This window comes from Nestor notabilis, unplaced genomic scaffold, assembly GCF_000696875.1.
Source record: "Nestor notabilis isolate BGI_N333 unplaced genomic scaffold, ASM69687v1 scaffold7528, whole genome shotgun sequence".
Classification (NCBI taxonomy): Eukaryota; Metazoa; Chordata; class Aves; order Psittaciformes; family Psittacidae; genus Nestor; species Nestor notabilis.
The window spans coordinates 39,354-56,057 of NW_009940508.1; the positions used below are offsets into that span (position 1 = coordinate 39,354).

At 46.4% G+C, this 16,704-nt stretch overlaps 1 protein-coding gene across 1 annotated transcript; it reads left to right on the forward strand.

Annotated features, from left to right (window-relative positions):
* The first annotated feature begins 269 nt into the window (after nt 1-269).
* On the forward strand, nt 270-16,385 carry FAH (fumarylacetoacetate hydrolase (fumarylacetoacetase)). Its single transcript, XM_010020392.1, has 14 exons — nt 270-350; nt 2,678-2,788; nt 3,419-3,540; nt 4,593-4,642; nt 6,469-6,559; nt 7,087-7,184; nt 7,436-7,488; nt 9,045-9,144; nt 9,840-9,970; nt 10,720-10,795; nt 11,373-11,419; nt 12,250-12,351; nt 13,300-13,417; nt 16,275-16,385. Exons 1-14 carry the CDS (start codon nt 270-272, stop codon nt 16,352-16,354), a joined length of 1,260 nt encoding a protein of 419 aa, XP_010018694.1. The 3' UTR covers nt 16,355-16,385.
* Nucleotides 16,386-16,704: the final 319 nt, after the last annotated feature.

Genomic DNA, 16,704 nt, shown 5'->3' on the forward strand with positions numbered 1-16,704 from the left:
GAGGAAGAGGCTGTTTCTCCCTACCTTGCTGGGAACAGTTAATGACTGGTGACTCAGGAAAGCCTCTGGCACTGATTAACTGCTGCCAGAGGGAGCAGGCAGAGGGGTGGGATGGAGACGGATCAGGGATTGGTTTGGGGCTGAGGATTGAGGGTGGAGTTTGGTGCTTCATGTTGCAACATCTGGAGAGGATCTTCCTCCTAGGAAAGCCTGTAGCAGGCCGGAAGGTAGGGGTCTCCTCCGTGAGCAGGGGCCACTTGGTGTTCAGCATGTCTTTCATCCAGGTAGACAAGGACTCGGATTTTCCTCTCCAAAATCTCCCTTACGGTGTTTTCTCCACCAAGGAGGAGGTGAGTAGCAGCAAACTTTGCCCTTGGGGTGTTGTGATTGTTCTGAGTGAGTAGGAGCAACTAGGGAGAAAAACCAACTTCCCAGCCTGAGATGCTTGTACGGGCTTCCTGACTTGACAGCAAAACTTTTGTCTTAATGTGGTTGTTTTGATCAAGCTTTGATCAAGCTGCTTTAAAAGCATTGATACTTAGGAGAAGTACTTTGGCTAACGCGTACAGTAGTTGTGTGGTTTTGGCTTGTGAAATCTTTGAATCTCTGCTGGAGCCTTTCACTAAGTTGATGCACAGCACAGTTCAGATGGACTTTTTTGTAACTGAGCCCTTCATTTTCATGCCTGAGTGTAATCACACCATCACCCTTAAAAAAGCACATTATATATATATGTTTTAATTTGCAGTTAGTTCTGTAGCACCCAGTCCCTCTTACACAACAGGAACTGGCACAAGTCTGAATGGAAAACACTGTATTTGCAAGTGAATGTTGTCTTCTGGTCTGGTCACCAGCTCTGGGCGAGTTTGGTGCCTGCAAAAGCATTAATCCAAGGCACAAAATTGGTGCTTAATTTCTGTCTCTGCAGCTGACCCATTGTGTTTTATTGGCGTACATTCATGCAGTGATGCATCAAACATGTAAAAGTGTGTTATGTTGAAAGCTGTGCCCAAAGGCTGTGGGTTGAGCCAGCTTCAGGCTTTATGTTTTATGATCACATAAGAAAATACAGTTCAACCTTTCTTCCAATTCCCATTTTCACGAGAACTGAGCCCAGCTGAACCTCACACCTCTGAGTGCCTGCTGGGATGGAGCCCTGGCGATGTGTCCTGGAGAAAGGGAAAAGAGCCAAGAGCCACATCTCGGAAGGAAAAAGTGGAGGATTTATTTATCATTGCTCAAGGAAACTTCATGATTATCTCCTCGTTTCTGCTGTCTCAGCTTATCTGTGCAGGTTTAAAAACAAGAATTTAAACCGGAAGATTGTGTCTTCTGATGTGGCATTTTCCAAAGATAAACCCGAGATGGTTCCTTTAATCTCCTCCTAGGGGTGTGTGTTGTTATCTAGCGAGTTGGGATTATTTTTCTGCCTTCTCCAGTAACTGTCCTCTGAAGAAAACATCTTCACTCAAACTTGATGAAAAGACAGGCGAGGACTTACGGAAATGATGGGGGAAAATAACATTCTAAAAGTAGCCCAATATCTTAATGATTTCAAGCTGCAGCAGTTCTTGTCATTCCTGACTATCCCAGTTACAAATTAACCTGGCATGACCTTTAGGTTTTTCTGCAGGAATGTTTGCCGAATAAATACTTACTATCACATTTGGAATCTTGATTAGAAATGAAAGGCTAAAAAACCAGGTTTAATAGCATGAATTTTTGTAGGTGCTTATTCCCTTTGTGGTAAATTTGCCTTTATTTGCCTAAGGGCACCAATAATTGCAACTGGTCTCTGAATGCAGCAGCATTTTTATAGCCCCGTACAGCTGGGGCAGGGTTGCAGCGGGACCATCCGTGCTGCTCCCGCGCTGTCACCGCCGGCTCCACGTGCGCTTGGCACCGGCCCTGCCAGAGCTGCGGTGGATGAACGGGGTCTTTGTGTCTGAGGTTGCATCTGTGGTGAATGCAGCGTGCACGTGGGATGCTGTTCCTGCAGCGAGGATCTAGACTAGATCTGCATGCAAGTTGTGGGCTCCTTGCGTGGCATGAGAGGACGGGTTCTGCTGGGCAGCCTCATCTGGTGTGGTATAGAAGTAGTGTGGCTGAGCAAGATGTGCTGCGTTCCTGGTGTTGCAGGGGAGTCTGGATCACCCTTCATCCTCTGGGGAGGAGCTGCGGTGCAGAAGTGTCTCTTTCTTTCTCCAGTTACCTGGTTATAGGGATGAGATCAGTTCTGCCCACAGTGTATCTGCTTCACTTCCCCGCATGTAGAAGGAGGACTAGCATTTTCCTGCTTCACAGTGTAATTCAGGTGTATGGGCTGATTATTAATGCTGCTCGTTAATGAGGGGTGGGCAAATACTTCTGGGAGAAAGGGAGCAGGGAAAGAAACCTCTGCCTGTTGTCCCTTCCTTCCCCCAAAGAATGGGAGTGAGGAGAAGCCTTTTTCGCACCCGTCTGCAGGGAGTCTGCAGTGATGTTCTGCTTCCAAGTCAATGCTTTTCAGCAGCCAGTCTCATCAACTAGCTTTTAATGGTCATTTGCTGTGATGTCAGACCCTTGTCCTTGATGGATTAAACTGTCTGTGGTCACTGTCTTCCCACATGTCCTCTTTGGAGGCTTTGTGGGTACAAGCACAAACTTCTCTTCCCCCACTCCTCTCACTTCTTTGCAGCCTAGGCACAGGCTCGGGGTAGCGATTGGAGACCAGATTTTGGATCTCAGTGTCATAAAACATCTGTTCAACGGACCAGCTCTTGCCAAACACCAGCATGTCTTTGACCAGGTATTTATCAGTCTGTTGTTCTCATTTCCACACAGATTTTAGAAATATTCCATACAAGATGTTAGCAGCTTGTGTTGAGATAATGAACGTGAACTGGAAATGTGTCATCAGGTGGGATCTGCTTACAGGGAAACCTCATCTCACTGTCATAGCAAGGACAGCAGAGGCACTGGGGGTCCAAAGGATGTTTCTCCTGAAAGTCTCATCAGACTGGTGATGCAGGGCTCTGACACAAAGCCTAGCCATCACTTCAGTCCCGCTTGTGCCTTCAACCTTTCATGGCAAGGAATCAGGTGGGATTTTAATGACAGGGAGGTTGGTCAAGGGTAAAGTTAAACACAGATGACCTCTGGTTGTGGCTAAGTGAGACAGCAAAGCTGCTGAGGTCTGATGTGGTGTTAGGAGGGGTATGGTGCAAACATGCAGCAGGTCCTGCTTCAGAGGACTTGTGGTGGGAGGAGGGAGCACAGGCAGTTACAAACAGGGAAGATGGGCAATCTGGACAACCACCACCACGTAACCCAGCCCACAGGCATCCAACCCCGGGATGAAAGCACAGGGCATCTTCCATGCGTGTGAAGGTTACCCAAAACGTGCTCTTGTATGTGCCACCTCTCTGTCGCCTGTCAGCCAGCCCTGAACGCCTTCATGGGGCTGGGCCGTGCGGCGTGGACGGAGGCGAGGGCTTTCCTCCAGAGGCTGTTGTCGGCTGGAGAGCCGATCCTGAGGGACAACGCGGAGCTCCGGAGGAGGTGAGGGAGCGGAGGGTCGCTGCGGGGCACAGTGACCTGTCGGCTCTGCCCTGCGTCACCTGGAGCACGCGGTGATCCAAGGCACCAAAACCCAAGGTCTCAGTGTGGCCACCGGCCACCGACATGGGGATTAACTGAAGTTTGAGCACTTGGAGAGCTTCTCCTTTGTAATTACATCTGTGATTAATCCTTTAAGTGCCCACAGATCCGGGGTGTCACCTGGGCAGGGGTGGGGACAGGCTGGCTCCCTGACCACATCCCTTTCCACCATGGCTACGTGGTAGAAGACATGGCTACAAAGGGTCTCCATTCCACCTCTCCCACCTCCCCCAGCACTGATCTGCCTCGAGCATCATCTGGCATGGGGAGACACCCCAGTTGCTCCTCAGAAACCACCTGGCTTGGCTAAACCCAAATCTGTTGTCACAAATTGGCTTCAGATATGGGGCAGTGCAGTGGTGTAGGAGTGGGGAGGGCTGTACCCTGCTCTGTGCTTCACTGATGGAAAACGTGTGTGTGTCCATTGATCACACACCTTGTTTGTCTGGAGTGGTGCTTTGAGTGCTGCAAGTGTCTGCCCAGCAGCAAGCAGGAGTCATTCCTCCCTATTTTGCTGGATTGGTTTGGGAACACACGTGCAGGAGAGGGCTAAAACATCTGCTTGATGCAGGGACCTTCCCTGAGCAGACCCAGCAGTTTGAATCAGGCACCCTGAGAGCCATGTACCATAAAGTCATCTTTTCCATGCAGTAGAGACATGCTCAGCTGTGTTCATGGTGTGTGTCTCTGCACCCCTTGGGATGCCAGCCAGCTTGCCCCAAGCATGCCTCCCTCCCCACCTGCACCCTGGTGGATGCTCCTTGGGTCGTAACCATCCCAGTAACAGCAGCTTTGTGCAGTCTTAGTTTTTCTGCAAGTTCTTTTGTTCTGCAAGATCTTGCAAACTCAAGGAAGGAGTGAGGAGAAAGAGCAGCCTCTTACATGCTCATAAACCTCTTACGGGTGAGAGCTGCAGGTTTTCTGAGAGCTGAAGTCATTGTTTTCCGTTTCAGAGCATTTGTACCTCAAACTTCTGCAACGATGCATCTGCCAGCCCACATTGGTGAGTCTCCGCAGTTCAGGGCTGCCCTTTGCTCCCACCTGGAGAAGCTGCTTTATTTCCAGTTTGCTCAGACAGACAGATCATAGCTGTGACAGGGAATGGGCTTTGCAGGAGCCAGAAGTAGATTATTGTGTGTAATGAAAGGTAGGTGCTGTCTGTGGCAGAAGAATAAAAGCCTGGGGAAGCTCAATAGCAACCAGAAAATTCCTGGATGCAGTTTTCACTACATCAGGGTTGTCTGGTGCGCCATAACTCTTGTCATCAGATTGGCATCACCAAAGGCCTCTGTGACTAGAGGGAGGGGGGAAACATTTGTTCAGTTTCCAATATTTTCCCCGTTTGCCATCAAAAAATAACACAGATTTCCAAAGCTTTGCAGAGCTCTGGCATAGCTTCATAGACAAGCATAAGCCTCCACTCCCAGACTATTACTCTGCATCTCCTGTCATACCTCCATTCCCATGAGATCATGGGCTGCTGTGGAGTTAATGTATCCATATAGCTATATAAACATTTCCCTGTTTTTAGCAGAAATTTATGTTTGGACCCAACCCAACTTGATCAAAATCACTCGAGGGCTGTGACCTTTGCAGGAGCAGGGATGTGAACTTGCCTGTTTCCCAGCACAGCCCTGTTCCCACTGGGCTTTTTTGGGGCACAGCTTTGGTTTGGGACAAAGTCCAGCTTGGCCCAAAGGAACTGTGATGGGTTTCCATAGACATGATGCCTTCCTGAAAACAGTGTCAGGCTGAACGTATCTTGTCAAAACATGGCTGGCTCCTCACACTCGTGAGTGCTGTGAACGAGAGCACTGCTCTGGCAGCATGGCATTGGCTGGGTCACGCAGCCACAAGTTAGTTAGAGCAGTCTTCCAATACCTAAAGGGGCCAACAAGAAATCTGGAGAGGGACTTTGTACAAGAGCAGGTAGTGGCAGGACAAGGGGGTATGGCTTTAACCTGACAGAGGGGAGATTTAGATGAGCTATAAGGAAGAAGTTCCTTATGGTGAGGGTGCTGAGGCGCTGGCACAGGGTGTCCAGAGAAGCTGTGGCTGCCCCAACCCTGGCAGGGTTCAAGGCCAGGTTGGGCACAGGGGCTTGGAGCAGCCTGCTCTAGTGGAAGCTTTGGGGCAACCGGGTCTAGTGGAAGTTGGCCCTGCCCATGGCAGGGGGGTGGAGCTGGATGAGCTTTAAGGTGCTTTCCAACCCAAATCAGTCTGGGATTTAGGTTTCCACTAATATTCAGCTCTGTGCTGTCCATGATTCGTGCGTGTCCTGCAGGCACCGGCTGTAACCTCTGCAGGGGCTGCAGGGTGACTTAGTGTGCTTGTAAAACAACCTCACGTAATGTGAATGCCCCCTCCCCAGCGGAGTTTTCCCTAAAGCCGCCGTTTCCCGTGGGCCGGCGGTGGGACGCTGTTTGCCGGGATGGCGGCAGAGGGCAGCAGATGTCCTGAGAACGAGCCGGTGCTCTCCCGGGTACCGCGGGCAGAGAGCAGCGGGACCGGATCCCTCTGGAAAGGGGCTGGTGCCTGATGCCCTTGCGCTTCCCGCCTTGTTTCTACTGGAAACGTCAACAAAAAGGCCTGTTTTGTATGCAGATTTGTAGGTGAACTGTTAATGGCCACCTTCATGCTATTAATTACATCCCTTTGCTTGTAATATTAAATATTGCTCCATAAAACATTAATGTTTAAATATTAAATAGTGCTCTCGCTGTCCCCCTTTCTCCTCTCATTGCCAGCAGTGTACAATGTGCTTTAGCCCTATCAGGTGGGGGGCTTTCCTACCATTGATCTCTATTTTATGGGTTTCTTTCCACACAGGAGATTACACTGACTTCTATTCTTCACGCCAACATGCCACAAATGTTGGGATCATGTTCAGGGGGAAGGACAATGCTTTGATGCCTAACTGGTGGGTCCTGCAGGTTTTTCTCTGGTGCATCGTTATTTTGCATGCTTATCTGTACATATGTAGGATTTCTTAAAGATCTGAGTAGTCTTTCAGGAAAATACTGATTTCAGTTCACAGCGGATGAGAATCTGTGCTGTCAAGAGTTTGATACCAGAGCTGAAAATCACATTTCCCCAGCCTTAGCTGAGTCTGCACTGCATTTCGTTGCAGCAGCCACACCAATTACTGTTGCAGCTCTCTGGTTCAAAGGCAGATTTACCTAAGAAATTGGTTTTACTGAGCGACAAGGAAGCTGGGTTTAAGCTCCAAGGAATTAAGTGGAGCAGTGGCACAGAAGTGCATTGAGACTGCTACATGGCTTTGGATTATAGTTCACTTAATTCTTTATATCAGAGCAAGTAAGGTGCAAATGTCCATGCCCATCTATGCAGAGCTCTCTCCTCGCACCCTGATGGTGTTTCCACCCCAAATTGCTGCTGGTGGCAATGGTTACAGCTGACCCATGCTCTGTGATGCTCTTTCACAAGGCTGCACTTACCTGTCGGTTATCATGGCCGGGCATCGTCTGTTGTGGTGTCTGGGACGCCCATCCGGAGACCTGTGGGGCAAATGAGACCTGACAATGGTGAGTCCATGGGCTTTTTATGGGCTTCTTATTTTTTATCTTTTATCTTTCCTCCACATCATGGAGTGGTGGAGAGGAAGGGTCTGGGATGCTTTGTCTAAAGCTCATCCTAGGGTCAGGGCAAGAGAAAGGCCTTAAGTCCATCTTGTCGTTGCATGCCAGGCAGCACCAGCTGCTCTATTTCTTCTGGCTCATGCTTTTGTTTCCCTACCTACCTCGCTATCTTAAAATGCCTTTTCTTCTACCCACAGATAAACCTCCAGTGTTTGGTGCATGTAAGCGTCTGGATATTGAGTTAGAAATGGTAAGATGGGGTGCCTTTTTCTGTACCATTGAAAAACATTAAGATAGAAATAGGGAAGAAAAGTTAGGTTTATCTTCTTGTAAAATTGATGTCTCATAAGGTCCATTCCTGTGTTTCCCTCTGAGCATCCTGTGCAGCAGGTGATAAAGATTTCTATGGGGGAAACGTTCCCTTCTGATGAGTTGCAGAGTGTATTAGCTCACTGAGTGGTTTGCTAATACGGCTTTTGGGCTGGAAACAGCTCGTCTGGCCAAATCTGAGCACTACTGCAGCAGTCTGGAAGCAGACAGGAGTGATTCTTTTTATCAGACACCGCAGTCTGTTACGTGGTTATCTGCTACCTTGGCACTGCAGCCAGGATCTTTTAATGGACACTGGGAATTTTGGAAGTGCATGCTGTCTGCGCCATGGGTCTAGGGCAGAGGAAGCTGTGAGTTCTTGTGATTCAAATTCCTCATCCTTCTGGATGGAAAGATGGAACCTGTGCTGTGGATGCTGTAACAAAACATCTTTGGAAGGTGCATCTTCTTGTGGCTTAGTGTGGTCCAGAAGGAATTTTATAGGATTGTTCATTGTTATTTATGTGATTTATATCATTTTCATATGGTTTATTCCTCATGTCTTCCCTTAAAAAAAAAGGTGGAAGAAGTCTAATATTAAAAGAAATGGTACTAAAAATGAAGCGAAAGCCTTTAATGCTGTATGCTTTGCAGATCAATGCTATAAAGAGGGAGGCAGTACCATCAAGTTGGCTACATGAGGTGCTGACATACCTCTGCTTTGCAGCCTGAATTTTACTGCTGGCTGCTGTGAGAGTGGATTTAGACTGATGGAAGCTTTGGAATCAAAAAATTCCATATTGTTGGCAGAAAGAAACAACTGAGATTCCCTGCAGAGTTTTCTGCCACATGCTCGGGCTATACCTTTTCCAAGGGAGCAAGTGCAGGCACCCAGTTCATGACCTGTTGTACTTAGTGGGCACATTTCTCTACCTGCCTCTTCCCCACTGTCATGACAGGCTCCAGCACGTTCACCATGCCCTCAGATGACTTTAAACTTTCCTGTTCAATGTCTGCAGCAAACAAAGTAATTTCAGTGGGCAAACCTGTTCTGCACCCAGATTGTAATTAGGAGGGACCATTTTTGCTCCTGTGTTTTGACAATGTTGTGCCCTTGTATAATGACTATCTCTTAGCAACACAGTGCTCTTAAGTGTTTCAAGCTTGCCAGCTTCATGGAGGGGGAGAAAGAGGAAGTAGGACATGGGCTTTCATAGAATCACAGACTGATTTGGGTTGATAGGGACCTTAAAGCTTATCTAGTTCCAACCCCCTGCCATGGACAAAAACACCTCCCAGTAGAGCAGGTTGCTCCAAGCCCTTGTGTCCAACCTGGCCTTGAACACTGCCAGGGATGGGGCAGCTACAACTAATTGTGTCTGGTAAATGATGCATTTACGCATCCTGCCTCTGTTGCTTGTGCCTGTAACCCTCTGTGCAGTGAAGAGTTTTAGCTTCAAAACCTTCTTTAATCAGTATTTTGCTTTTCAATTTCAGGCGTTCTTTGTAGGTCCTGGAAACAAGCATGGGGAGCCGATTCCGATCAGCAGAGCCCAGGAGCACATCTTCGGGATGGTCCTTATGAACGACTGGAGCGGTAACCGGTGCTGCGGAAGTCTGCCTGGAGAGGGGGTTACAGCGTCATGGGAAACCTTAGATAGGGATAAATGATATATTTTAACAGTCGAATAGTGATCATTGAAAACACTGGGTGCAACTGAAAGGGATGAAAATGAAATGCTGTCCGCATGTCTCAGGCTCTGTCTCAATCCATCTTTGATCAATCAGTAGAACTAGAAACTGCTGCCTAATGAAGATTTATTTACTTATGAAAGAGCTAATACCTAGTCTAGTTTCTTCTGGGCAGGGATGGAGAAGCCATAAGCATGGTGATTCCAACAGAAGATTGATTCCAGTGTCAGGAGTAAGAAAAGGATTTGGCAATAACAAATCCCTTGGTCTCTGCATAGATTTAACTAGTTGAAATTTGCCCTGTGTCTGGCACAGACCATTAGCTGGGTGTAAAAGCATTAACTAAACTGGGGATGAAAATACTGGTTATATAGGGATGGCCTGACTCATTTTAATTGCTGCTTTTCTTCCTAATCTAATTGATCTAAGAGAATTGTTTTGAGGGCCTGAAAGGGATGGATTTAAACCAGGATTTGGGCCCAATGGCTAGAAAAGGGTGGTGATAGCATTTGCAATCCGTGTTGCTCTTTCACTGGTGGTGATTTCTGTGTAACTCCTAGGATATGTCTAATAGCATTGCTTTGAATTTTCTCTTCCCAGCTCGTGACATCCAGAAATGGGAATATGTTCCTCTGGGTCCCTTCCTGGGCAAGAGCTTTGGCACAACCATCTCCCCTTGGGTTGTTACCATGGAAGCTCTCATGCCATTCGTGTTGCCAAACCCTGTCCAGGTTAGCAAGAGAAAGGGTTGAAATAAAGGGAAAGCAGAGCTAGGAAAATGTCCGCAAAACTGGTAGGTCCCATCAGGAGAAATCACTGCCAAGCACTTTCTTCATAGAGTTTACAAGTGTGACCCTGCTTCCACACATATAAAGGCACGCTGAGCCCCCTCAGTTCAAATTCTCATTCATGTCACTGGTGCTGGCACAGGGTGCCCTGAGCTGTCATCCTGCCTGCTTGAGCAGGGCAGAAAAATCAGCTCCTTTAAACACCTGAAATAAACTGATCAGAGAGCTTCTTGTTAGCATTCGGTAGCACTTTAGCATCCAGCAAGCAGTGGAGAGAGTGGATTCAAGCCAAAACACTTTGTTCAAGGATTTCCAGATGTCTGTATTATGTAGATGTTTAGTTAAGATTGAAAAAGATAATAAAGAGTCTTGCAGAGAACTCACCATCTTCTCTGTGCAGGCACAGAGCAAAGGTGTATTAGCAGTGTGTTTGTTTTGGATTAGCATCCACGCCGTAGTGATGGAGAGGGCTTTTGGAGCCAAAGTACAGAAAAAGGAATTGGGTTCTATAGAATCCATCTGTTTAGAAAGGTCTTTAAAAGCATGTGCATGAAACCAATAATCTGAGCAGTAACAATGGTGAGGTAAATGGGGTGTGCAGCACAGGCTGGTTAAAGAAAAAGTCATTGGGATGACTTGTGGAATTTTTCCTTTCTGTTTGCCTAGACTGTGATGCCTTTATTTGCTTTTAGGATCCCAAGCCACTGCCCTACCTTCAGGATAAAGAACCCTACACTTTTGACATCAAGCTCTTTGTTGCTATTAAAGGTACAGCAATGCCGAGTGGGTTATAAAGGTGAAATTGACATTTAAGGGATGCTGAACCACCACATATTTCAAACAGTTTGCTCTTGGCTCTGTACTGTTCTGTTTCCATCTGTGCCCAGAGTGCCTCTGTCAGAGAAAGAGGCAAAGCTCTCCTCCCCACTAGCCATGCAGCAATGTGCTGAGGAGGGAATCACAGAGTGCCTCCCAGGTGATCAGCTCATGATGAGGAGTGTCCCTCTGGGCTTTGCCTGCAAGCGCAGGGGTACGCAGGGCATGGGAAGAGCAGAGGTATGTGGTATTCAGATGTTAACCCAGCTCATGGCCCTGCTGACCGGTAGGTCCAGGTATTGCTCCTGAGGTAGAGCAGAGGAGGAAATGGGCAGCTTGGTGCCATCCACACACTTGTTTTCTATGAAATGCTGGCCTTCCTATCAATAGAAAATGTCATTACTTGTTTTTTGCTAGGGATCACAATGATAAAAGACCTCTCCATCCATCTGTAAAATAAAAGACTCTAACATAGCTCATCCAACACAAACAAATTGCTTTTCTGTTCCTTATTTTGTATTTTCTGCAGGAGAAGGAATGAGCATGCCAGCTACTATATGCAAATCCAATTTCAAGGTAAAACTCCACTATCTTTTATTTGTTTGAAATCTTGCTGATGCCATCAGCTCCAGCCTTAGGCAATTTCCAACACTGATTTTTGCTTTAGCTGAAGATCAGACCTGATGCATGTGTGCATAGGGGATGGAGGGAAAAGAGTGGAGGGTGGTGATAATTTATCCCTATTGAGGTGGAAACACCTGAGTGCTCGAGCTCTGATGAATTGTGCAGCTCTTTCTGCTGCTTGTTTTATAGTGCTTGGAGCATCTCAAGTTGTATGCTCATGTGGCAGGGAGAGCTGAAAGTGGAGAAGTGATAGGCAAAGGAATGTGAGGGCTCTGCCTTTACAGACTGATTGAAGCCAGGAGGTATATGTACCAGCTGCAGGATTTCTCAGTCAATTTTATATTCACATTTGGTTCTTTGCATAGCAGTTTCCTTAATCAGTAAATCAGTAGTCAGCAAATAGGTAATAAGGAGAATTTTCTATAAAGCCATGAAAATACTGGACTTAATAATGGATCCTGGGTCAGCAGTGCTGGTCTTAAAGAGGAAGAGGAGGAGGAGAAGAAATAACATCCAACTGAAAGAAAAGAACTTTTAAGGGACCAAATTGCATGTTAAAATATGTGTTTTCTATGCAAGTAGCAGCTCCTGATCATCATTTAGAAAGCAATCAGCCAGGCTACAGTAACTACTGAGAAGATTCCTGATTAAATAAGAAAACTTTTCTGTAGGGAGAGTCTTATCAGCATCATCCTGTGAATGCAGTATATTCTGCATAGCCTAACGGCACAGCAGAGGGGTTTGTCCTTCCCTGTTTAGCTTCTTCTTCCTCCTTCCTCCAGCACATGTACTGGACCATGAAGCAGCAGCTGGTTCATCATTCAGTCAATGGGTGCAACCTCAGACCTGGAGATCTCCTGGCCTCCGGCACAATCAGTGGACCCGTGAGTGTTTAAATGGTGACAGTCACTGAGAACTGGCCAGCAACCCAAAACAGACTGAGTGGGGCTTTGGGTCTGTTTGATTTGAGCAGCCATGAAAATCTCTGCAGTTCTTTCCCAAGCTGCTGCTTTGGTAGCCCCAAAATCGCACTGAGAAGTGGTGGGTCTTTCATTGCTTTTGAGTTTTAATCTTTCCTGTACTTCTTTCCCTAAGAACTGTTATACTACAGACGTAAATCAGTTTCTGTGCACAAGCATCCACATGGCCCATTTACACTCTATGAAATGCAGCTTTCTGATTTCTGAAAAGAATGTAGAAGGTGCACGGATATAACTTCTAGTTTCTCTAATGGAGCTAACTTCATGAGCTGTTATTTCTCATGAACTGCCATGGGGACAATTGTTGCAGTGTATGGGTAACTTGTATTTTCTGAAACATCAACTATAAATCCTGTTCGTGCTGCCTGAAAGACATCCTCAAGTAAGTTGTTTCTAATCTGAGATACCTGCACTTCCATTCTGAGCATTTCTGAAGTGCTTTTTGCTTCCTTTAAACTATTGTACTACAGATTGACATTAAAGACGTGCAAACACTCTCCAGCTTTGTTCTTCCGAAGAACAAAATGTAATTAAAAATCCAAAACGTGACTACATAAAAGCACTGATTTGTATATGAGCCCTCATCTTGTTTCCATTTGTTTCTGTAGCAGACCCAAACTACTTCTATAGGGTTTAGCAGTATGTTAAACACACATCTGTAAGCATGACAGCTTATAGCAAGCAAGCAATTAAAATGCAAAAGTAGGAAAACAAGCCTACATATCCATGAATTAAACCAACAGCAAACCCCTGTTCATTAGAGCTAATGTGTGTCTCCTTCCAGCAGCAAGTAGCTTAGCAGCAGGACAGACACTAAAAAGTTGTTTGTTTGTTTTTGAACTCTTGCTGCAGGAGCCAGAGAGCTTTGGCTCCATGCTGGAGCTGTCCTGGAATGGAACAAAAGAAATCCCTCTTGGCAGTGGACAGTCTCGTAAATTCCTGCAGGATGGAGATGAAATCATTTTGACAGGTAATGGCTGAACAACTGCTCTCACACTGCACCAAGGACACATTCCCATAGATTAATGCCAGCAGCGTAAGAGCCTGGTGGGGAGATGGGCTGTTCTGTACATACCTGCCACACAAGCACAGTTGTTTCTAACTCCTTTCCTGTCAGGAACGACCTGTCAGGAGACAAAAGCAGGTGGATAGTAATTTCCCTGCCATAAATGCTGTCTGAACTAGATTATTAGCTTTGCTAAGTACTTAAGGATCTTGCTGTGCCTGTGTGTGAGTGCTAAGGGGACAATGGAGGTACATTTGCATTATGGGCAAGAATATCCTGGGACTAGATGTAGTTGTGCTGTTGCCGTCACAGTCCAAGTTTGCATGTGGAGCACGTCTGGCAGCCTATGCAATAGCTTTGAAAATCATGTTTCTGCCATGGTGCTGCCAGTTTTGCAGAGGCAGATGCTGAGGCAACCAGAGATTGAGATGTGCTGGAGAGAGCTGCAGGTGATGAAACTGAGGAGTCCCCAACATCTCTAACATCCTTTAGCCTCCCTATCACTGAGTGACTACTCATGCTGCAACAAGTAGGCATCTGATGCTGCTCTCCACAGGTTTCTTATACATTCAGTGCAGAGAGACACTCCTCCAGCAATTCAGAGTACCATATGCCCTTCAGAGCTGCAGATCTGCCTCCAGTAACTATGCCAGGAGCCCCAAATTAGGGTACAGCTAGAGATTATTATCGTCCCTTTGGAGTTACATGCTGACATCCTTATTGGCAATGAGCACCTTGCAATTTGGGAGCTGCTGGCACAAGGTGGCAAACTGAGGGCTAAATGGGACTAGACCGTGACCCATGCTGTTCTTCATGTCCAGAACAAGCTATGCTACTTAAATAAATTAAATCCTGAATGTCTTTAATCTTTAAAGATGGCAAGATGGCATTGTTGTTAAAGTGGATGAAGGCACCGTTGCCCCAGTGGGACAATCTTATGTTCATCAGTCTGCTGGGCTATTTTACAGTAGCAGCAGTTTGTGATTGTAGTGATCAGGGCATCGGGCCATTCATGAGAGTCAAGTGCTTCTGGGGCTGATGGGACAGTTTGGGATCTCCTCCTATTTGGTGATGCATAGCAGGTCCAGTGCCTTAAAGCACCCTTGAGGCAGGGATAGTGCTATTGCATCCCCTCCCATTATCTCTTGCCAAATGCCCAACCCATAATTTCTAGTCTCCTATTTCAACTTTGTGTTCTCGTTCCCCTTGTGGGAGCTGTTTCAGAGCCCTAACACGTAAAATGAGAGAAATATATTTTTCCCAAGCAGTGCATCTCAGGAAGGGAGCATTGGGAGGGAAGGGTTGCTGATGATGTGCTGCAGCCAGCTGCAAATATCGCTCTAGCTCCTTGGCACTCTGCTGTGCTGGCAAGACAGAGCTTGCTTTATTAAATGTGCTGCTCCTTGGTACTGCTCTAAATCGTAGTTGACAGCGAGGATAACTAAACTGGGCTGAAATAATAAGCTGGCGCTCAAAGGAAAGCTGGCAATGAAGCCTAATGAAACAAATGAAAATTGAGCTGAGCCTTAAAGCAAGCATCTTGCTCCAGTATTGCTTACAAATGGGGATTACCCAGCAGATACTGAGGTGGTGTCTGTGGGCAGGCTGTTACTCAAGCACTTACAGACACTGCTGTCCTTGGAAACACTTCATTTCAGCCTGGCTGTGAGAGCTGCGTGGTTGGTTAGTGCTGGCAGGGTCTGTCCTCATGCTGCAATAACTTTGGCTGCCCTGTGGCCTGAGCCACCCACCCTCCTCTTCCTTGGAGGAGGTTTCCACTGATCCGTGCTAAGGATGGGAATTAAGGTTGAGGTCTGTTCTGTTCAGCTCCCTCTTGGCTTCTCAAAGGCAGATGCTTTTTATCACATGCACAGAAGATGATGTATTCCATTATTTCAGGAAAATCCATCTCTAACTGTGAAAATCAGTCCTTAAAATGCAGCATATTCCACGTGTGTCCCTCCTTTGATCAGCTGTTGTGGTGGAGGGCTACGGTAGGTCTTCTCAGCTGTTTCTTCCGAGAATAGTCTTCCAGGATGGGCTAGAATCCCCTGGCTGTGTCCCCTCCCCTCCTTCACCTGCGGCTTTACTAGTGGATGCTGTTTCTGGAGCCGTTCAGCTGGCCCATAGCAACTAGAGGCGCTGCGGCATCTCTGTCCTAATGTCATCCCTCCCATCACGCAGGAGTAGGGAGAGATTGAATCATCCTGTAGTTAGAGATGTTGTCACAGTCTGGTAAGTTCAGCAGCAGTCAGCAGATCTTCAGTGCCTGTTTATGTAATAGAGGATAAATGAGTATTTTGAGTCAGATGCTGAGTTTCTCATGGAACTAAACTACTTGATTTTAGCAAGCAAAACAGATTCTGTAAGGGCGGGTCCTGCACTTTGTGGGGGTTTAATGTTCATCTTTCTGGCCATAAGCATCTTGATCTCCCAGGAGCAGTCCTAATGCTGCAGAAAGAGAATCCAGATTTACTTGATTTATTGCAAGGCTGGGCCAGGCAGCGAATCAGCCTGCCAGTTAGAGTGATGATGCTGCAAGTTAGGTTTGAAAACAGGAATGTTACACATCTTGTTTGGTCTTTGATCAGTTCACTGAACTATTAACTCACTATTGCAATGGTTTTCATTTTGTGCTTCTTTTTCCTTTTTTACATATTCCTGGGCTACCTGAACTCTTCTTGATTTTACCCCTCATTGCATTTCTGAAATGTTTCCACTTGGTTTTGGTCTCTCTATGCCTTTATTCACTTTTATTCCTGGTAAAATCCTACTGCTCCTCCTCTCTCAGAACAAGCTGTCTGTTGTTTTCTGGCCCTAGGTTACTGCCAGGGCAATGGCTTCCGCGTGGGATTTGGCCAGTGCTCGGGAAAAATCCTTCCATCCCTGTTGGATCCATGATGACTGGAGTAATGTGACATCTGAGGAGGAGGATCTCTCCCTCCATCTCTGACAGTCATGCAGCATTATTCAGAGTTATTATTTTTATGCGAGTGATTAGGATCTTAGTATTTTTAATTATCAATAAATACCCTAAATATGAATGTGGCTCTGGTGTGATAAGGAAAGGATTTTAATGCTAGCTTAAAATTCTTGGAATTAAATGATTGAAATGGAAAGTGAGATTCTTAATTCTTCTACTATATTAATGTTTTTTGCATAAGTGTAAAAGGAGGCTTTCAAGTAAACTTAAATATTCAGAGCCCTATGTTGATGATAACAGCTGGGATTGCACACTGACTTCCTTTCAT